The sequence below is a fragment of the Salvelinus alpinus genome, chromosome 9 (genome assembly GCF_045679555.1).
Source record: "Salvelinus alpinus chromosome 9, SLU_Salpinus.1, whole genome shotgun sequence".
Lineage (NCBI taxonomy): Eukaryota > Metazoa > Chordata > Actinopteri > Salmoniformes > Salmonidae > Salvelinus > Salvelinus alpinus.
This window is the reverse complement of record NC_092094.1, coordinates 16,072,782-16,094,916: the sequence shown is the minus strand read 5'-3', so window position 1 is coordinate 16,094,916 and position 22,135 is coordinate 16,072,782. Positions and strand designations below refer to the sequence as shown.

General features: G+C 42.5%; 1 protein-coding gene across 1 annotated transcript; it reads right to left on the bottom strand.

Moving 5' to 3' along the window:
• Window positions 1-1,722: 1,722 nt before the first annotated feature.
• LOC139584391 (nuclear factor of activated T-cells, cytoplasmic 3-like) lies at window positions 1,723-22,077 on the bottom strand. Its single transcript, XM_071416159.1, has 9 exons — window positions 21,750-22,077; window positions 15,576-16,737; window positions 14,992-15,154; window positions 13,843-14,042; window positions 11,671-11,843; window positions 10,720-10,860; window positions 10,587-10,642; window positions 9,415-10,477; window positions 1,723-2,988 (listed from the first exon to the last, which is right to left on the bottom strand). The coding sequence occupies exons 1-9, from the start codon at window positions 21,835-21,837 to the stop codon at window positions 2,879-2,881; spliced, it is 3,156 nt and encodes a 1,051-aa protein (XP_071272260.1). The 5' UTR covers window positions 21,838-22,077; the 3' UTR covers window positions 1,723-2,878.
• Between the last annotated feature and the right edge of the window lie 58 nt (window positions 22,078-22,135).

Here is a 22,135-nt window from a genome sequence, read left to right as displayed (position 1 = left end):
ATACTTAGGTAGCCCTTTAGGCACCTTTGGGGGGGGGGGGGGGGTACTGTCACGCCCTGACCTTAGATCCTTTTTATGTCTCTGTTTTGGTTGGTCAGGGTGTGAGTTGGGGTGGGCATTCTATGTTTTTGTTCTATGTTGTCTATTTCTATGTGTTTGGCCAGGTGTGGTTCTCAATCAGAGGCAGCTGTCTATCGTTGTCTCTGATTGAGAACCATACTTAGGTAGCATTTTCCCACCTGTGTTTTGTGGGTAGTTGTTTCGTGTGAGTGACTGACAGAACTGTTGCGTTTTTTTCCACTTTTGTTTTTTGTTTCAGTGTTCAGGCTATATTAAAACATCATGAACACGTACCACGCTGCGCTTTGGTCTACTCCTTCTTCCTCAGACGAACGACGTTACAATGATCTTCGGATGTTTGCACTCACGAGATTTCCAGTTACACAATAAATCTTCCTTTTGTTCGATAAAGATTATTTTTATATCAAAAAACCTCCATTTGTTTGGTGCGTTATGTTCAGTATTCCACAGCCTTAGGCAGGACATCAAGGCTTGACAAATTCCAAATAGTATCCGTAAAGTTCGTAGAAACATGTCAAACGTTTTTAATAATCAATCCTCAGGTTGTTTTTAACATCAATAATTGATAATATTTCAACCGGACTGTAAACTATTCAATACTGGAGAGAAAGAAAATGTAGAGATCCAGTGTCGCGCACATTAACTAATGTAAGGACCTCCGTCTATCCACTGACGCGTTTTGATAAATCTCGCTCATTTTTCAGAATAAAAGCTTGAAACTATGTCTAAAGACTGTTCACATCCCGAGGAAGCCATTGGAAAAGGAATCTGGTTGATATCCCTTTAAATGGACGAAAGGCAGGCAATGGAACAGTGATTTTTCAAAATAAGAGTCACTTCCGGGTTGGATTTCCTCAGATTTTCGCCTGCAAAATCAGTTCTGTTATACTCACAGACAATATTTTGACAGTTTTGGAAACTTTAGAGTGTTTTCTATCCTACTCTGTCAATTATATGCATATTCTAGCATCTGGACCTGAGAAATAGGCAGCTTACATTGGGAATGTTATTTTTCCAAACATAAAAATTCTGCCCCCTAGCTTCAAGAGGTTTTAAGAAGGATGCCTGTATCTTTGTAGTGAATGGGATTTTTTTTACCCATCTACAAATAGGTGCCCTTCTTTGCATGGCATTCGAAAACCTCCCTGGTCTTTCTGTTTGAATCTATGTTTGAAATTCACTGCTCGACTGTGGGACCTTACATATAATTGTATGTGTGGGGTACAGAGATGAGATAGTTATTCCAAAATCATGTTAAACACTATTGTTGCACACAGGAGCTTATTATGTGACTTGTTAAGCTTTCCATAACAAAGGGGTTGAATACTTATTGACTCAAGATATTTCAGCTTTTAATTTGAAAATAATTTACAAAAAATTCTAAAAACAGAATTCCACTTTGACATTATGGGCTATTGTGTAGGCCAGTGACACAAAATCTGAATTGAATCCATTTTAAAAAAAGTCAAGGGGTGTGAATACTTTCTGAAGACACTGTACATGTTGTCCCATTCCTGTGGTCGCAACATCATGCATGTGTTGACTGAGTGGGAAAAAAGGAGAAAGTGTAACCACCTACACCCACGACCCACCTGTTGTAGGCCTATATGATTTTGAAACCACTCATAGATACAGCCAACAATCTTTTTTTTCTTTTAATTGAACAAAACCACCTGATGAAGAATCTTTGACTTTGAAATAGCTGCTTCACACCTGACGTATTGCCAAAGAGTGTCATATAATTCTTTATAAAATTGTAAATTCTTTGGAAAGTAAAATCTTAAAATAGAAAATGGGCATACAATACCAGGCCGGCAATACAAGGCTACGAAAATGTATCATTATTCTAAAGAATCATACAACTGCAAGAGCTACAGTATAAAAAAAATAGATTAAAATCTAATGTATTTTGCTAATAAATATTACATTAATACAGCATTTACTATTTGGCCTTCTTCAGCCTCTTCATTGACATCAAGGTTCTTTCAACAGCAAATTAGTCATTTTTATGCATTTATAGACATTAGTTGACATATTTTAGCTGTGCCTCCATCTGCTCTTTTTCAAAAGGCGACAGGAAAATCTTTGGTATGAGAGGCATAGCCATCTTTTTTCCTGAAAGATACTTTAGTTTGACTTGAAAATCCTGATCTGTTAAACAGGCATAACTTCTCTACAACCTAACCACCTGTATGAATTACCAGCGACTGGGTTGGTAATTGCACCAGTTAAAGACATGCTTGGGAACTTTGGTGACTACAAATTATTTTTTCAACCTCCCGTTTTGGGATGGATGTGTCAATGTGTAGTTCATACATGCATAATCTATGAGCAGAATTACTGTCTTCTCTCAATTAGTCACGAAATCCCTAGTTTGAAAGCGACTGTTTTTTGTGAAGCTGTGCTGTGCCATTTTCGCTACATTTTCCCCCACATGGGCCAGCCCCCCAGCAATTCAAGTTCTAGCCAATGAGCTTCAGCCCCTCGCCATTTGATTGACAGCTAGCAAGATGCACACACAGCAGAGCGACAGAGAGAGCAATGACTTGGTGCACATATGTGACATAGTACGCAATTTTCAGGGACAACTTTTGGCTTGTGAGTGCTACTTTCAAAACTACTGGCTAAAAAGTATACAAAAGAACAGGAGAATCTCTTTAAGCCACCACAGTTTTGCCATCAAAATTGTGATCAGTTAATAATAGAACTGCCAAATGCATTGGTAGCACCAGTCAACTCATGTCCTGAGTAATGATGATTAGAAAACGAATGAAAGACAAAGAATGGAAGAACATTGTCACTGGAGAATCACAGAATCCCATTCATAAGGATCCTGTCCTGGTTGGCTGGACTCTGCTGCACCACCACCAATGAGCTGAGATATGTCTCTGTCGATGATCTCATTCACTGCAAAAGAGAGACAAACAGGGGTTTAGTTTCAAGCCTCTTGTTGTTGGTTTCTTTATAGTTGATTCAGCCATCTGAGAGCAGCATTGCCCATCTCCTAAATATAAACCAAATCACAAATGTAAAAGTAAGTAAATGACACATCAAGCAATACAACATTGACACATACAATGCAGTGCATTGTTGATACAGATGTAGGATCTTAATTTGAGCCAGTTTGCTACAGCTGGAAAATTATCCTGCAGCAACAGGAAATGTGAATTATTATGTTGATTATAATTCATTAATATTTTTTGTACGGGATGATACACTTTACGTTAGGGCAAATCAGGTTGAAATTTTTAAGTGGAAATTAAAACTTAAAACTTTAGAAGTATTTGCATTTCCTGCTGTGCAGGAAAACTCTCATCAACAAAAGACTGATCAAATTAAGATCCTACATCTGTACATTGTATTATTTTAGTGACACTCTCCATCTACAAATGTCACGCATTATGAAAAATGACCAAGCATTGAGGCCTTGTCTAAAGGTTAGAATTGGCTGTATGGTGAAAACATATTCTGGAGCTTTATCAAATGGTGTGATCCATGTCGATGGCTGAGGCTCCGGTCTGTATTTGTGATGTCTATTTATATTCCCCACAGTGCAACAAAAACACATGGATCATAAGGCCACATATACACTGTCTATTCATAGCCTGCCCATGAAAATGTGGTGTGTTTGAAACCCGAGCTGTGTATGAGGGTAGATGAAAGACCACATCTATAAAAAAAAAAAAAAAAAAAAAAATGTTTCATTGTCACATACACTGGATAGGTGCAGTGAAATGTGTTGTTTTACAGGGTCAGCCATAGTAGTACAGCACCCATGAAGTAAATTGGGGTTAAATGCCTTGCTGAAGTGCACAGCGACAGATGTTTCACCTTGTCGGCTCGGGTATTCAAATCATCAGTCCTTTTGGTTACTGGCCCAACGCTCTAACTGCTTACCTGCCGCCCAAACAAACATATGTAAACAAACACACAGCACCAGGCTAGCACTGTGGGGACCGAAATAACAAGTCCCTGGCTTTTCCAACCAACAGACTGACGGGAACTCAGACAGCTTGACTGCACCAGCTCCCTTCCTCCAAGACCAGTTACAAGACACTGTAAGGGCCTTAAACTATTTTATGCTTTAAACCTCTTATGGCTGAGATCGGCTAAGATCCCGTTAATGGGATCGATTTGACAACAGCCAGTGAAAGTGCAGGGCGCCAAATTCAAACAACAGAAATCTCATAATTAAAATTTCTCAAACATACAAGTATTTCACACCATTTTAAAGATAAACTTGTTGTTAATCCCACCACAGTGTCCGATTTCAAAAAGGCTTTACGACAAAAGCACACCAAACGATTATGTTAGATCAGTACCTAGTCACAGAAAAACACAGCCATTTTTCCAGCCAAAGACAGGAGTCACAAAAAGCAGACATAGAGATAAAATGAATCACTAACCTTTGATGATCTTCATCAGATGACACTCATAGGACTTCATGTTACACAATACATGTATGTTTTGTTCGATAAAGTGCATATTTATATCCAAAAATCTCAGTTTACATTGGCGCGTTACGTTCAGTAATGTTTTGCTTCCAAAACATCCAGTGATTTTGCAGAGAGCCACATCAATTTACAGAAATAGTCATCATAAACTTGAATAGAAGATACAAGTGTTATGCACAGAATTAGAGATATACTTCTCCTTAATGCAACCGCTGTGTCAGATTTCAAAATTTTTTTACGGAAAAAGCAAACCATGCAATAATCAGAGTACAGCGCTCAGACAACAAAACCATGTTGGAGTCAACAGAAGTCAGAAATAGCGTTATAAATATTCACTTACCTTTGATGATCTTCATCAGAATGCACTCCCAGGAATCCCAGTTCCACAATAAATGTTTGATTTGTTCAATAAAGTACATCATTTGTCCAAATACCTCCTTTTTGTTCGCGCGTTTAGCCCAGTAATCCAAATTCATGAGGCGCGAGCAGACGAAAAGTCAAAAAGTTCCGTTACAGTCCGTAGAAACATGTCAAACGATGTATAGAATCAATCTTTAGGATGTTTTTATCATAAATCTTCAATAATGTTTCAACCGGAGAATTCCTTTGTCTTCAGAAATGCAATGGAACGCAAGCTAACTTTCATGTGAACGCGCGTGGTCAGCTCGTGGCACTCTGCCAGACCCCTGACTCAAAGAGCCCTCATTCCCCTCTCCTTCACAGTAGAAGCATCAAACAAAATTCTAAAGACTGTTGACATCTAGTGGAAGCCCTAGGAAGTGCAATATGACCAATATCCCACTGTATATTCGATAGGCGATGAGTTGAAAAACTACAAACCTCAGATTTCCCACTTCCTGGTTGGATTTTTTCTCAGGTTTTTGCCTGCCATATGAGTTATGTTATACTCACAGACATCATTCAAACAGTTTCAGAAACTTCAGAGTGTTTTCTATCCAAATCTACTAATATGCATATCTTAGCTTCTGGGACTGAGTAGCAGGCAGTTTACTCTGGGCACCTTATTCATCCAAGCTACTCAATACTGCCCTCAGCCATAAGAAGTTAAGCAAAACAAAATTACTAAAACTAAAAGATCCCAGCACTGTAAATCAATGAAATCACTGTCATTTGAAATTAAAATTGATTAAATCCTTTGAATTAAATCATTATCACCTAATGTGGCATAAGCTTGCTGTACCTTAATTTATGTATCAGAGTCGCAGAAACCCTGTAGGGTGAAAGTCCAAGTTCAAAGAGAACCCTTCCACCAAACTCAGACCATGCGTCTTATTTCCAAGCCATATGTAGTGAGGGGGTTGTGGGGGTGCTATGAATACCTGTCATCACTGCACTGTGACAGCTGTGCCACAGACGGTAACTGAAGCAGATTAGCATGCAAGTTACCATCTGTGTGATTATAGTGTCTATAGTGTCAATCACAGTTAAAAGTGTTATCTCCTCAACTAGCAACGAGGGCTCCTGCCTATAATTAACCTAGATCAGCGTTCTTCAACCCTGTTCCTGGAGAGCTACCTGGTAATAGGTTTTCACTCCAACCCCAGTTGTGACTAACCTGATGCAGCTGATCAACCAGCTAATTATTAGAATTAGGTATGCTAGATAACCTACATAACCTAGCTCTCCAGGAACAGGGTTGGAGAGCCCTGACCTAGATCATAATGTACGCAAACACACATAGACATATGTGCACAACTGCGCACACACACATACATGGGCAGGCAGCCATGCAGCCCTGTAGGACAGCAAACAAAGACCCAGTGGGCATATGCCTATGGTGACAAGAAAACTGGGCAACAGTGACTGACTGTGTGGTTGGGACAAACACAGTCCGTCCAGCGAGAGGTGATTCATTAAAATATCTGGTCGGCATGGTGAGAGCCTGAGAGCTTAATGGTTCATTGCCTGGCCCCTGAAGGCTTGTAATTACAGCCAGCCCTACAGCTGCCTATCACCTAGCCCACAGTGCAATGGCATCCATTGATTCCTGCACTGTAATGTTCTTTATTACTGCTTTCTAACCGATTTCTTTAAAGTAACTCTCCTGAGAATAAAATAAATAAGACCGATCAGATAGGGAAAAATCATCTATTCTACCCCTTCATTCATAGCTAATGGCCCAGTAATAACTGTGCTCTAAATACCCAAGATCAGTGGTTCCCAAACTTTTTATAGTCCAGTACCCCTTCAAACATTCAACCTCCAGCTAGCACAAGGGTCAGCGCACTCTCAAATGTTTTTTTTTTTTACATCATTGTAAGCCTGCCACACACACACTATACGATACATTCATTTAACATAAGAATGAGTGTGAGTTTTTGTCACAAGGCAGCTCGTGGGAAGTGACAAAGAGCTCTTACATGTCACAAATAATAACATAATAATAATCAATAATTTTGCTCTTTATTTTGCCATCTTACATATAAAACTTTATTTGTTCATTGAAAATTGTGAATAACTCAGGAATTAACCACAGGTTAATGAGAAGGGTGTGCTTAAAAGGATGCACATAACTCTGCAATGTTGTTTTGTATTGGACAGCGTCTCAGTCTTAAAAAAAATTCCACACACAGTCTGTGCCTGTATTTATTTTTCATGCTAGTGAGGGCCTAGAATCCACTCTCACATAGGTACGTGGTTGCAAAGGGCATCAGTGTCTTAACAGCGCGATTTTCCAACGCAGGATAGAAATCTGGCAGTGGCTTCTGATTAAATAAAATTTTCACAGAACTGCTTGTTTCAATTTCGATGAGGCTCTCTTGTTCAGATATCGGTAAGTGGACTGGAGGCAGGGCATGACAGGGATAACGAATCCAGTTGTTTGTGTCATCCGTTTCAGGAAAGTAACTGCGTAATTGCGCACCCAACTCACTCAGGTGCTTCCCTATATCACATTTGACGTCGTCCATTTGCACACAAAAAAATCATACAATGATGGAAAGACCTGTGTGTTGTCCTTGATAATGCAGACAGAGAAGAGCTCCAACTTCTTAATCATAGCCTCAATTTTGTCCCGCACATTGAATATAGTTGCAGAGAGTCCATTGAATATAGTTCCTGTAATCCTAGATTCAGATCATTCAGGTGAGAAAAAACATCATCCAGCTAGGCCAGTCGTGTTAGAAACTCGTCATCATGAGTCGGTCAGACAAGTGGTCAGACAAGTGAAAATTATGGCCAGTAAAGAAAACTTTAAGCTCGTCTCTCAATTTAAAAAACGTGTCAATACTTTGCCCCTTGATAACCAGCGCACTTCTGTATGTTGTAAAAGCGTTACATGGTCGCTGCCCATAGCATTGCATAGTGCAGAAAACACACGAGAGTTCAGGGGCCTTGCTTTAACAAAGTTAACTATTTTCACTGTAGTGTCCAAAACGTCTTTCAAGCTGTCAGGCATTCCTTTGGCAGCAAGAGCCTCTCGGTGGATGCTGCAGTGTACCCAAGTGGCGTCGGGAGCAACTGCTTGCACGCTCGTTACCACTCCGCTATGTCTCCCTGTCATTTTGCGGCATCAGTACAGATACCAACACATCTTGACCACCAAAGTCCATTTGATGTCACAAAGCTGTCCAGTACTTAAAAAATATCCTCTCCTGTTGTCCTGGTTTCCAGTGGTTTGCAGACGAGGATGTCTTCCTTGATTGACCCCCCATAAACGTAACAGACATATACCAGGAGCTGTGTCAGGTCCACCATGTCTGTTGACTCATCCAGCTGTAACGCATAGAATTCACTGGCTTGTATGCGAAGCAGTAATTGTTTCAAAACATCTCCTGCCATGTCACTGATGCGTCATGAAACAGTGTTGTTTGATGAAGTCATTGTCTGTATAGCATTTTTGGCCTTTTCCCCCAGCATTGTCCCAGCCATATCCGCGGCAGCAGGAAGAATTAAGTCCTCCACAATAGTATGAGGCTTGCCTGTCCTCGTCACTCGGTAGCTCACCATATAAGACTCTTCCAGCCCCTTCTTATCAATGGTTTCTGCTTTTATACATTTTATAGTCAAAAGTAGAATTAATTCTCGCTCAAAAAACACCCGCGGCTTATTTTTCAAATTGACGTGTTTTGTTTCTAAATGTCTGCGCAAGAGTGAAAGTCTCATTGAGTTGTCAGATAGTACTTTTGCACATATATCACACTGTGGCTGAGGAAAGGCACTACTCCCAATATAAGTGAACAACAAATCAATTGAGATCTCATCATATTTGTGCCTCTTCGATGGTCCAACGTCCCTGTCTGTTGTTCGGTGCTTTCCCGGGTAAGGGGGCAGTAGCTCTTCGGATGCATCAGATTCACAACTGTCAGTGTCCATGCTAGCTGGGCTAACAACAAATGTAGAATTACTGGTGCTAGCATTGGATGTGCTCGTGGAAGCAAAACAACTTGTGCAGGTGTAGTACTGGTAGTAGCTGGTATGTGTCTTTTTTTAACCATTTAACAATTTTCGAGCAAACGGAATGAGCAGCAGCTACGTTTGACTACATACGGACCGTTAGTGCAATTCCCGCGAGAGTAACGGTTAATGTAATTGGATGTTAATTATTTGACTAGGCTACCTGTATTTGACATTGTGTTGTTATTTTGCTGAACACCAGATGGTTTCATTTTAGGCAGTAAAACGAGGATACTCAGGCGAGAAAAAAACCTCACACAAATGTATAGCGCCGTTGGAAAATCTACTGTTTGAAAATTTTAGAAAATTTAAATGTTTTATATAAATGTTTTTAATAATAAAAAAATACGTTTTTATATTAATCACTTTTTTATTGCCGTACCCCCGACAGCATTGCGCATACCCCAGTACCCCAGTTTGGGAATACCTGCCCTAGAGAACATTTATCATCTGAGCCTCTTACCATCATCCAGTGTGATCTCCTGGAGCCTCATGTTGCCGAGAGGCAGCTTCTCCTCTGGTTCCTGCTTGATGTTCACTTTCTCTTGGTCGTTTGAGAAAAGGAAATGGGGGGCCGGGGGACACTCCTGGGGGTCACTACTAGAGGCCAGGCCCTGGGCTCTGCTGGGGGACAGTTGCCTCAGAGGACCCCCAGAGGAGGCTGATGCTGACGGGGAGGTGGAGCAGGTTGCTTGTGCTCCAGGGGTGGGGGAATACGAGGCAGGCAAGTTTCTGGCAGAGTGATAGCTCAGATTATACTCAGCCTGTAGGGCTGCCAGGTCAGAGTCTGATTGGGAGCAGTGGTAGCTTAGAGAGTGCAGCTGGCTTGTATTCTGGGTGTGGTTTCCCGCAGACTGGAGAGTGGCGCCAGAGAGATCAGGTCCAATGAGGCTCTGGTACATTTCCCTATGAGGGCTGGAGGCAGCTGGTTTGGTCTGGGCAGACTGAGGTCGATTGACCTGGGGTGCGGCAGGGCCAGGTCTCATGGGAGAGCTGGCCTGGCCGCTGTAAGGCACATTGTGTTGTGTGACCTGGTAGACAGGCTTTGTCCGAAGGGGTGGCATGGGGTCAGGTGTATGCACAAGGCTTATCTGCTGGTATCCCATACGGGGGCTGTAGCTGTGGAGGTGAGGGGAGTGCTGAAGAGGCGAGGAGCCAGAGGGAGTGTATGCTGCCTGGGAGGGTGGATCACAAGGCACTGGGTGACCACCAGAGGAACCATACAAGGCCTTGTCCTGAGAGAAGGCCACGCCAGGAGAAGTCAGCTGGCTGCTGGTTGGATATAGGCCAGGGGGATTGGTGCAGGTAGACAGATAGGCTGAGTCTCTGTGCTCTTGCTTCACTTGAGTAGCCACAACTGTACAGTCAATGGCAGTGGGATAATGGTGTGGAGAAGCACCAGCCAAGTATGTGAAGTTTTGTGTCTGGCTTCTTCTCCTCTTCCCGTTACACACATAGAACTGCACCTGGACTGCAGAGCTCACAGTTGTGTTGTGGTAGGTAGGAATCTCAACCACGATTCTGGACTGCAAAGAGAATGTTTCAAAATGATTGATTATCTATTCAAGGGATCCACGGTTTCTGTGAGGTCCATTTCATGTAACTTTTATTAATGTAATGTACATTACTACTTACTCTTTTACTCTTTTCTCCAATAACGTTTCCGTCAACTTCCCATTGTGTGTGTCCATCTGGAGAGATAAAACATCACAATTAATAACACATTAATAAACCTCTGCTAAAGTTGGGCAGCGTCACCATCTCTTACCAGGGCTTTTCTCCAGGAAGATGACCTTTGACTCTGGGGATATGTTGGAGCCGGTGATGACCATCTCCTCCCCCCCACTGACCAAGCAGCTGACGGGACTGCAGCTCTCCATCTGGGGAAGGTCTGTGGCCGAGCGCTGGGCTGCAAGCCAATTACATTTAACTATTAAATATACTGTACAGTAAAACAACATTATGTAAGCTACTGTATAAAATAAATTCAAGGGGAAAACTCTGACTTCTAGTTATAGTCTTACCTAATTATTATAGCCAATAACTTAATACAGGTTACATAAATAAAGAGTTTTCCTGGTCAAGTCGGCAGGGTAGCCTAGTGGTTAGAGTGTTGGACTAGTAACCGAAAGGTTGCAAGATCGAATCCCCGAGCTGACATGGTAAAAATGTGTTGTTCTGCCCCTGAACAAGGCAGTTAACCCACTGTTCCTAAGCTGTCATTGAAAATAAGAATTTGTTCTTAACTGACATGTTAAATTAAGGTAAACTTTTTTTTTTTTTAAGTCCCATAATGGAGAAAAACTCAGGACTCTATGAATCATGTACATGTATCTTTGAATGTATGTACATACCATATACCAGGGATCATCAAGTAGAGGATGGTCAGGGGCCGGTACATAATTACAGATAATTTGTGGACCAGATATATTTAACTAAAACATAATAATTTCAAACCTTGCTACATTTGTATACGTTCATATATATTTCTCTATTATGCATGGGAATACTTTGGAACAGATTTCCAAAATTATGATTTGCTGGTGTTTTTAGTCTTTATTGTCCAACAATCTATAAAAATATATCTATTTTGTTTTTTAAATATATTATTATTTTTTGCTCAGAAAAATAAAATCGTACGCGGGCCAAATTTGGCCTGTGGGCCGCCAGTTGGGGAACCCTGCCATATACAATATGTAGCCCTACTGAAGATACTCACAGCACTCCACAGGAATAGAGGCAGCTTGCAGGCACATGACCTTTCCGCTGGGCTGAGGGATATACACACGGAATGCCACTCGCACACGTGTGTTCTTCCTCCCGATGTCTGTCTCCCCCTTCCTGAGCTCAATGTCAGAGTTCCTCAGCTTCAAGATGCCTGCACAGTCAATACTATAGAGGGGGACATACAAGCACAAGACAACATTATATAAAGGCCATTTGAATATAAAAGCTAACAATTGAATATAGTAACCTAATAAAATAGGCCTATAATGCTATGAATAGTTCAAGTTATTCATGTGTAATTTGATGGTGTTATGCAGTTTGTTGATTAGTCACAACATGTATCAGATAGTGTGAGAGAGATCTAGTCTCGAGACAAAATAATACCTGGATTTTTCTACTATGGAAGGCAGCCACATTTCCATGACAAAATAAACTCAGCAAAAAAAGAAACCTCCCTTTTTCAGGACCCTGTCTTTCAAAGATAATTCGTAAAAATCCAAATAACTTCACAGATCTTCATTGTAAAGGGTTAAAACACGGTTTCCCATGCTTGACCCATAACCAATGACCCATAATGACCCATAACCAATTAATGAACATGCACCTGTGGAACGGTCGTTAATTAAGACACTAACAGATTACAGACGGTAGGCAATGAAAGTCACAGAAAACTTAGGACACTAAAGAGGCCTTTCTACTGACTCTGAAAAACACCAAAAGAAAGATGCCCAGGGTCCCTGTTCATCTGCGTGAACGTGCCTTCGGCATGCTGCAAGGAGGCATGAGGACTGCAGATGTGGCCAGGGAAATAAATTGCAATGTCGGTACTGTGAGACGCCTAAGACAGCGCTACAGGGAGACAAGATGGACAGCTGATCGTCCTCGCAGTGGCAGACCACATATAACAACACCTGCACAGGATCGGTACATCCGAACATCACACCTACGGGACAGGTACAGGATGGCAACAACAACTGTCCGAGTTACACCAGGAACGCACAATCGCTCCATCAGTGCTCAGATTGTCCGCAATAGGCTGAGAGAAGCTGGACTGAGGGCTTGTAGGCCTGTTGTAAGGCAGGTCCTCACCAAACATCACCGGCAACAACGGGCACAAACCCACCGTCGCTGGACCAGACAGGACTGGCAAAAAGTGCTCTTCAGTGATGAGTCGCGGTTTTGTCTCACATGGGGTGATGGTCAGATTCACGTTTATCGTCGAAAGAATGAGCGTTACACCCAGGCCTGTACTCTGGAGCGGGATCGATTTGGAGGTGGAGGGTCCGTCATAGTCTGGGGCGGTGTGTCACAACATCGTCGGACTGAGCTTGTTGTCATTGCAGGCAATCTCAACGCTGTGCGTTACAGAGCAGACGTCCTCCTCCCTCATGTGGTACCCTTCCTGCAGGCTCATCCTGACATGACCCTCCAGCATGACAATGCCATCAGCCACACTGCTCGTTCTGTGCGTGATTTCCTGAAAGACAGGAATGTCAGTGTTCTGCCATGGCCAGCGAAGAGCCCGGATCTCAATCCCATTGAGCACGTCTGGGACATGTTGGATCGGAGGGTGAGGGCTAGGGCCATTCCCCCCAGAAATGTCCGGGAACTTGCAGGTGCCTTGGTGGAAGAGTGGGGTAACATCTCACAGCAAGAACTGGCAAATCTGGTGCAGTCCATGAGGAGATGCACTGCAGTACTTAATGCAGCTGGTGGCCACAAGATACTGACTGTTACTTTTGATTTTGACCCCCCTTTGTTCAGGGAGACATTATTCCATTTATGTTAGTCACATGTCTGTGGAACTGTTCAGTTTATGTCTCAGTTGTTGAATCTTGTTATGTTCATACAAATATTTACACATGTTAAGTTTGCTGAAAATAAATGCAGTTGACAGTGAGAGGACGTTTCTTTTTTTGCTGAGTTTAGCAAAGCTATGGTCTGTTTCAATTTTTTTTTCTCTATGTAAAAATATGCTTATTCTTCAGATGACAATCCGTTCCCATTTTTTACATGCTATGATCTGTTCTAAATCTTAAAAAATGAATAGGGTTCAGAGTGGAAGCCATTTTACATTTTAGATCATAAAACTAATAAATCAGAAGCACAAATGTTATATTTTTTGCCTTTGAAAACATAAATCTTGCATGGTTATGACCAGTACCTGCTGGACATATTGTTTTCGGGGAGCAGAGGTATTTCCAGAACCTTTGTACTGCTTATTACACTTTCCTGGCAAGCAGTAGCCACCGTCTTTCCCGTTACTCTGTGCACCTGGTAGAAGGCATGCGGTCTCAAGTAGCGATCGTCTGCCGTTCCAATGAAAATCTGCAGGTTGACTGGCTTCTCGTTGTATCCAATGAGCTGAAAATGAAACCAATCCATAGAGATATTAATAAGCATACTATTGAAGCATACTAGAGCATTTGATCTACAAAGCTATAAATACACTGTTTCACTTCTTCTTATGAGCACTCTTTTTCTGAGCGCTGTTTTCTAAGAAGACCTGATTATAATGTGATTATAATGACAACATGAACTGAATAGTGTATATTTCACTACATATGCATAACTGTGTTCATCATGTTTGGGTCTATTTATAAACAGTATGCCAAAACAATACCAAAGCTCTGTACAGATAGCATTACACTCAGAGAACGTCTAAAATGTGACCTGAAGGTTGAGCACTATTTAGTTTACTTATGGAGGGTTTGTAGTGCGCTTTCCCTACAGGAGTCCTGTAAGGAATATCCAGAATTGCCCACAATGAAATGTCCAAATTGAAACCAATTGAGGTCACCACAAATTTGTTGTGCCATAAAGGAGCATGAGATTGAGGAATGTTGAACCAGCCTATGTGATGTAATGTACGGGGAAACACTGTTAGTGGCATTACAGAGGACTAGAGAGTGAAGCTGTGTGGCTTTAACACCAGAGTCAATTCAATGTAACACTTCCTTTGATATCTCAGGATATAACACGTTGATTGACACTTCAAGGTTACAACTGAACTGCAAACAGCAGTTAATCAAAACATAATTTATTCAAACCAGGCATAAAGTTTTAACCATTTTTTGTTTTGCTTTGATCTCTTAGAGAGCCTCAAAGTTTGCAGTGTATCAATAGCACAATCATATTGATATTCTAGGTGAGAGCCTGACACTGACCCTCTATACATACATTTGTCATGTTGACTTGGATTTACATAGAATGTGTCTAAATACTTTAGCTGTGCTAGATTGAGCTTGCCAAGTGAAAATACTAATTGAATCCAGGTCTGGTGTCATGATTTTGGGAAAGTCTTGCTTATTACCTTGACTAAAGGGTGTCCTCCTGAGGCAGCCTTGATGGCCCCCCGACTCCCCTCTGTCTCATAGTGGGCCCTGTGGTGGCCCCGCGGCTGCACATCCACCTTCAGCTCACACTGGCCAAACTGGCTGGGCAGGGGCCAGTCCAGAGGGGGCAGGGACGAGGTCCTGGGTGGGGGAGCCAACACAGGGCTGTATTAATTAGGCAGCAAATGGAAGGAAACAGACTGAAACAGGGAGGGACCTGAACTTGTCCAATAAGCAATGCTCATTTTAAATTGACATTGTTTTGTTATGTTTTGGTACATTTTGCTACAGAGTGTGTGCACTAATGAATATGACCCAGCAGCTCTTTCTCATAAACATACAGTCATTCAGATTTGGTGTTAAAAATACCATGGGGGTCTGTGTTTTGTTCTTCACCTTTAGTAAAGCTGTGCTGACCCTTTGCTTTGCAAGGGTTCTATGATAGTACAATGTCTGCACCATGCTGAGTGATCGGGGAAATGAGAACACGTTTTCAACCAGTGGTTGGCATTATGAAGCACGCATGTGAGTATTGATGCCGATGTGATTATGAATAACAAACCTGAAAAGGGGTGTGTTGCCAAGTTTGGGTTTGCTCCAGGTGAAGTGTGAGGGAACCGAGAGAAAAACTTCTTCAAAAAGGCCATCCTGTTTTAGAATAGACCCAGACTCCTCTGCAGGTGAATCCAGGTAAGGCAAAGCAGCTCTGTCGTCTTCCAGCCCCTGCCCGGAATCTCCCTGTGCTTGGAATAGACCCATGTGAGCCTGATGAGAGGTCCTCCTGGTCTTGGACGGAACGTCTACCTCAGGGAAGCTGTACAGGAGGGCCCCCATGGCACCAGGGCTTCCAACCACCCAGGTATCCTCTGTCACACTGCCCCTGGGAGAGTGGCCCGGTGTGGGGCTGGGGGAGTGGTGTGGCGAGGGGGAGGCTAAGTGGACGTCGGCACTGGAGTGCCTTCTTTTCCCACAAGGGGATGTGGGTCTTGAGCCAGACCTGGAGGTGGGATGCAGGTTCAGCCAGTTCTCATCTGTGACGCTGTTGCGCGGGGAGTGACAGGGGGACTGGCGGGGCGATTGGCGAGGGGACTGGTGGGGCGAGAGTGAGTAGGTGCTCATGAAGTACTGCTGCTGCCACAGCTCTACCCCAAATCCCCCTGCGGCCTGGCCCTGTGGTGAGCAGATAGGGGAGGCCAGGGGAGAGGCCAGCGGGGAGCCCAGGGTGAAGCGGGCGGCCGCCTCGTTTAGCTCAGCCTCCACGTCATCATACACGTGGGAGAAAGACTCGCAGGAAGACATGTCAGACAGCCAGCTCCTGGAGGACAGGCTGCTGCAGGGGCTGGGGTTCAGGGAGGATGAGTCCCTGTAACAGGGGTCCAGGGACAGGTAGAGGTGATCCGTGGACGAGGAACACTCGCGGCTGCACTCCCCCCCGCCATCTGCCCCACTGATGAGCAAGGCATCCTGGCTGGAGACCAGCTCTTGGTGACTGATGGATGTGATTTGGATGCTTGGGCAGTCAAATGCCTTGGGGATGTGTCCAGTGGCACTGTATCTGGAACCGTGATCTTCATAGCTGGAGCTGGAGTGGTAGTTACCATGGGCCTGCAGAGGAGCCTGGTTAGAGACAGCTTGATGGCGCTGGTGACTCTGTTGTACGTCCGGGGCCTGGCCAATAGGCTGGGTGGTGTAGTATTGCGTGCTGTCATCAGGTTCTGGACCAGCTGGGTATAGAAAGAAAGTAGGCCAATTGAGAGTGTTGTTCATTTGCAATGTAAAGTGTCTACTCTTTAGAGCGTAGCAGATAAAAACAGTGCCACTGCACCCTGTATTAATCCGGAGTCCAGACAAAGGAACAGACAAACAAATGATAATTCTCTGATCTATTACTCTCTATTTGCATCTATCCTACAACAGCCTAGACTAGTCATCCATAGGTTAACCCACTGGGAAAGGTTTGTCATAAATGCCATTGCAGTCTCTACAAAATGTGGGGAAGACAAGACTAGAGACTGACCTGTTTAGCAGAGGCCACTGTAGAATGGCGATATATAGATTAACAGCAGCACTCGCCAGGCTAATTCGCATAACTGTATGTGCTCACAGCTGTCAACAGAGCAGAAGCAGCAGCATTAGAAGCGGCCTACTACTAATAAACAGTTTCACACAGGACACACGCCCACACACACTGTTTCTCTCTGGCCTGGTCTGCATGCAAAATGCAAAGAGGGTGAAAGGTCAAATGGCTGATTGTGCCTAGATATGGAGCACATAAAATAATTGCCTTTGGCCTTGACTTATTTGCAAATGCAATGAATGTAATGAATATAAATATTATCTGATGCAACATGGGCCCAGCAACCCCTCTGGCTGGGTGGTAGAGTGTGGCGCCTGAATGAGCTGCGGGTGCCATTTACAACCGTTAGAAATAAGGAAGGAAACAGACAAGAGAAGGGCTGATGGCAAGAAGGGAGTGGGTGGCTATCATTATGATTTATGCTCTTCCATTACAGTAGACATCACCTTTCACTTTTCATACCCCAATGTCGCTGGCATTTGATCCCTTTTGAGTACCTTTCTACTGAAAACTGCTGCTGAAATCTTTATCTTTGTGCAATACCAATAAAATAGCAAAATGGGCAGTTGTCAGTAAAATAGTATTTTATCCTACAAAGTACATAGTTATACACTGAGTACACCAAACCTTAAGAACACCTTCCTAATATTGAGTTGCACCCCCCCCCCCCCTGAATGGCACACATACACAATCCATGTCTCAATTGTCTCTAGGCTTAAAAATACGTCTTTACCTTTCTCCTCCCCTTCATCTACACTGATTGAAGTGGATTTAAAGTTGCACTATGCAGAACTCGCTACACCATTTCCTGGTTGCTATAACTCTAGTTCGCCTAATTTCAGTTTTTGTAACAAAATAAGCTAGTATAGTGTAAAGAATCCTTGTACCATCTAAACCTCTGTGAAATATATTTTCGATAATCAAAAATATTGTATTTTCAGCTGTATGAAGCTGGTGACAAAACCAAAAATAAAAGAGCAAAAACACAACTTAAGAACAGGAAGCATAGATATAGCGCACATAGAGCAGATCTACAAATTCTTAGACTTGCTTTCAAGTAGAATGATAGATCTATAACTCACATTTCTGTGAATTTGGTCAGGTTGCCCAAAAACTTACATATTGCCATTTTAACAAGTGACATCAATAAGGGATCATAGCTTTCACCTGGATTCACCTGGTCAGTCTATGTCATGGAAAGAGCAGGTGTTCATAATGTGTTGTGCACTCAGCGTATATTGAGCCACTGGGATTTTGCATGTCAGTGCTGTCCAAATTTCAACTGGACCAGTATCTGATTAGATATAATCCAATGTATCAGTGCAATTTATAACTGTGTAATAAACTCAGTGGTGGAAAAAGTGCCCAATTGTCATAGTTGAGTAAAAGTAATGATACCTTAATAGAAAATTACTCAAGTAAAAGTGAAAGTCTCCCAGTAAAATACTACTTGAGTAAGAGTCTAAAAAGTATTTGGTTTTAAATATAATGAAGTACAGTATGTAATTCCTTATATTAAACCAAACCAGATGGCACAATTGTCTTGTTTTTATTTTATTTTTACAGATAGCCAGGGGCACGCTCCAACACTCAGACATAATTTACAATGAAGCATTTGTGTTTAGTGAGGTAGGCCAGAACAGAGGCAGTAAGAATGACAAGGGATGTTCTCTTGATAAGTGCATGAATTGGACCCTTTTCCTGTACTGCTAATGAGTACTTTTGGGTGTCAGGGAAATGTTTGGAGTAAAAATTATACTGAACTAAAATATAAACGCAACATGTAAAGTGTTGGTCCCATGTTTCATGAGCTGAAATAAAACATCCCAGAAATTTGCCACATGCACAAAAAGCTTATTTATCTCAAATTGTGTGCACAAATGTGCTTACATCCCTGAAAGTGAGCAGTACTTCCAAGCGGCCTCATAACCGCAGACTACGTATAACCACGCTAGCCCATGGCCTCCACATCCGGCGGTGTCGTCTGAGACCAGCCATCCGGACAACTGATGAAACTGTGGGTTTGCACAAACAAAGAATTTCTGCACAAACTGTCAGAAAACGTCTCCGGGAAGCTCATATGTGTGCTCGTCGTCCTCTCCAGGGTCTTGACCTGACTGCAGTTTGGCGTAGTAACCGACATCAGTGGGCAAATGCTCACCTTCGATGGCCTCTGGCACGCTGGAGAAGTGTGCTCTTCATGGATGAATCCCGATTTCAACTGTACCGGGCAGGTGGCAGACAGTGTGTATGGCATCGTGTTGGTGAGCGGTTTGCTGATGTCAACGTTGTGAACAGAGTGCTCCATGGTGGTGGTGGGGTTATGGTATGAGCAGCCATAAGCTATGGACAACAAACACAATTGCATTTTATTGATGGCAATTTGAAAGCACAGAGATACCGTTACGAGATCTTGAGGCCCATTGTCGTGCCATTCATCCGCTATCACCTCATGTTTCAGCATGATAATTCGCTGTCCCATGTCGCAAGGACCTGTACACAATTCCTGGAAGCTGAAAATGTCCCAGTTCTTCCATGGCTTGCATACTCACCAGACATGTCACCTATTGGGCATGTTTGAGATTCTCTGGATCGACGTGTACTACAGCGTGTTCCAGTTCCCGCCAAATCCAGCAACTTCGCACAGCCATTGAAGAGGAGTGGGACAACATTCCACAGGCAATAATCAACAGCCTGGTCAACTCTATGCGAAGGAGATGTGTCGCGCTGCATGAGTCAAATGGTGGTCACACCAGATACTGACTGGTTTTCTGATCCACACCCCTACCTCTTTTTTTAAGGTACGGTGCCATGAAAAAGTATTTTCCCCCTTCCCTTCCCTAAAATGTAGCATCATTTTTTACACTGAATGTTATCAGATCTTCAACCAAAACGTAATATTAGATAAAGGGAACCTGAGTTTACAAATAAATAATAAATAATGAAAATAAAAAGATGGATACTTACTCTATTTAATTAACAAAGTTATGCAATACCCAATTCCCATGTGTGAAAAAGCAATTGCCCCCTTACACTCAATACATTGCAAATGCTTCCTGTAGTCGTTGATCAGTCTCACATCGCTGTGGAGGAATTTTGGCCCACTCTTGCATGCAGAACTGCTTTAACTCAGAGGTTTTCAAGAATGAACTGCTCATTTCAAGTCCTGACAAAACATCTCAATTGGGATTAGGTCTGGACTTTGACTAGGCCATTCCAAACTTCAAATGTGTTGCTTTTTTGCCATTTTCATGTAGACTTGATCGTGTGTTTCGGATCATTGTCTTGCCGCATGACCCAGCTGCATTTCAGCTTCAGCGCACAGATGGAGGCCTGACATTCTCCTGTAGAATTCATGGTTCCTTCTATTAAGGGAAGTCATCCAGGTACTGAGGCAGAAAATCATCCCCAAACCATCACACTACCACCACCATGCTTGACTGTTGGTATAAGGTTCTTACTGTGGAATACAGAGTTTGGTTTTCGCCAGGCATAATGAAACCCATGTTGTCCAAAAAGTTATACTTTTGACTCATCTGTCCATAGAACATTCCTCCAAGAGTCTTGATGATCATCCAGGTGCTTTTTGGCAAACTTGAGTCAACTTTCTGGACGAGATGGGTCCCATTGGGACGGCAGGAAGCCTAGTGGTTAGAGTGTTGGGCCAGTAACCGAAAGGTTGCTGGATCGAATCCCCGAGCTGACAAGGTAAAAATCTGTCATTGTGTCCCTGAACAAGGCAGTTAACCCACTGTTCCCTGGTAGGCTGTCATTGTAAATAAGAATTTGTTCTTATTAACTGACTTGCCTAGTTAAATAAATTGTCTGGTACAGATACCCAAAAAAACGACTTAAGTAGTACTGTCAAGTATTTTTCCTTAAGTACTTTACACCACTGAATAAACTCCACATCATTCAGAATGGCTGGTGTATTAATGCAGTGTAATCGTAAAACACTGGCGTCGTATTTTATATGTGTGTTATAAGTTTTAAAACTTTCAAAACATTCATGTTGCCTAAGTAAACTACACATTTAAAGATATAAAAAGTAAATGCTTATAACTGAATCTGACAGTCTAGGTTTATTAGGCTACAATTGATACCTTACAACAGGGATAATTAACTAGATTCAGCAGCGGGACGATTTTTTCTTGAGCGGGTGGTCAGGGGGCCAGAACATAATTACAAATAATTTGTAGACCAGATATATTTGATTAAAACACCATTTCAAACCTTGTTTACATTTGTGTAAATCACATATAATCTCTTTATTATGCGTACCTTTGAACAGATTTCAAAAATTTAAATCACCTGGGAGATGATTGGCTGGTGTTTTTACAGTATTTTATGTTCAACAAATAAAAATAAAAACCTTTGGGGTTTTTTTATCCAGAAAATTTGGGGGCCAAATAAAATCACCTGCGGGCCAAATTCGGTCCGTGGGCCGCCAGTTGGTGAACCCTGCCCTACAAGACAGTAGCGACACATGTAGGTCAATGACTGCAGCCTACATTCGTAGTTCTTCTACTTTGGCTCCAGGACCAGGTAGCCAAGGCAAAACGGCAAATTGGCATCGAATGGTTAACTTTATAACATTCTATTACGGCTTTGGCGAATAGAGCGAATACATTGTTGCATCAAAAAAAGAAGAGAACTCACCTACGGGGCCTAGCTGTTGTTGCGCCTCCTCCCCGAAAATAAGTCTGAAGTCCAGCTCCTCATTGCCGCTAAAATTTACAGTACTCATTCGGTCTGACGGGTCGTTTTTTTTGCCGTTGTTTCAGAACTGCATTCAAGATTTTAACGATATAAGGAGGAAATGTTTGTTTGTACTATTAACAGCAACAAGAAGCCTATCCGAAGTTGTAAATAGTTAAAACGACTCCAAAATGCGTGTTCCCTCCAGACGACATTTATAACGACGTTATATTCTCTCGATACTTTACCAGTTCAGTTATGCAAATAAAAAAGACGCATAGACAATAGTTTGTCCGTAGTTATTCTCGATTACCGTTGAAGAAGCAGTCAGTCTACTCACTAAACTT

What these genes read in the sequence shown, in the direction of transcription:
- LOC139584391 (XM_071416159.1), bottom strand. Translation starts at nt 21,837, where the DNA reads ATGAGTACTGTAAATTTTAGCGGCAATGAGGAGCTGGACTTCAGACTT. An exon ending in GGCAACACACCCCTTTTCAG is followed by an intron (nt 15,155 to 15,575) that starts GTTTGTTATTCA and finishes TCCCCCACCCAG; the next exon opens with GACCTCGTCCCTGCCCCCTC. An exon ending in GAAAACAATATGTCCAGCAG is followed by an intron (nt 11,844 to 13,842) that starts GTACTGGTCATA and finishes CCCCCTCTATAG; the next exon opens with TATTGACTGTGCAGGCATCT.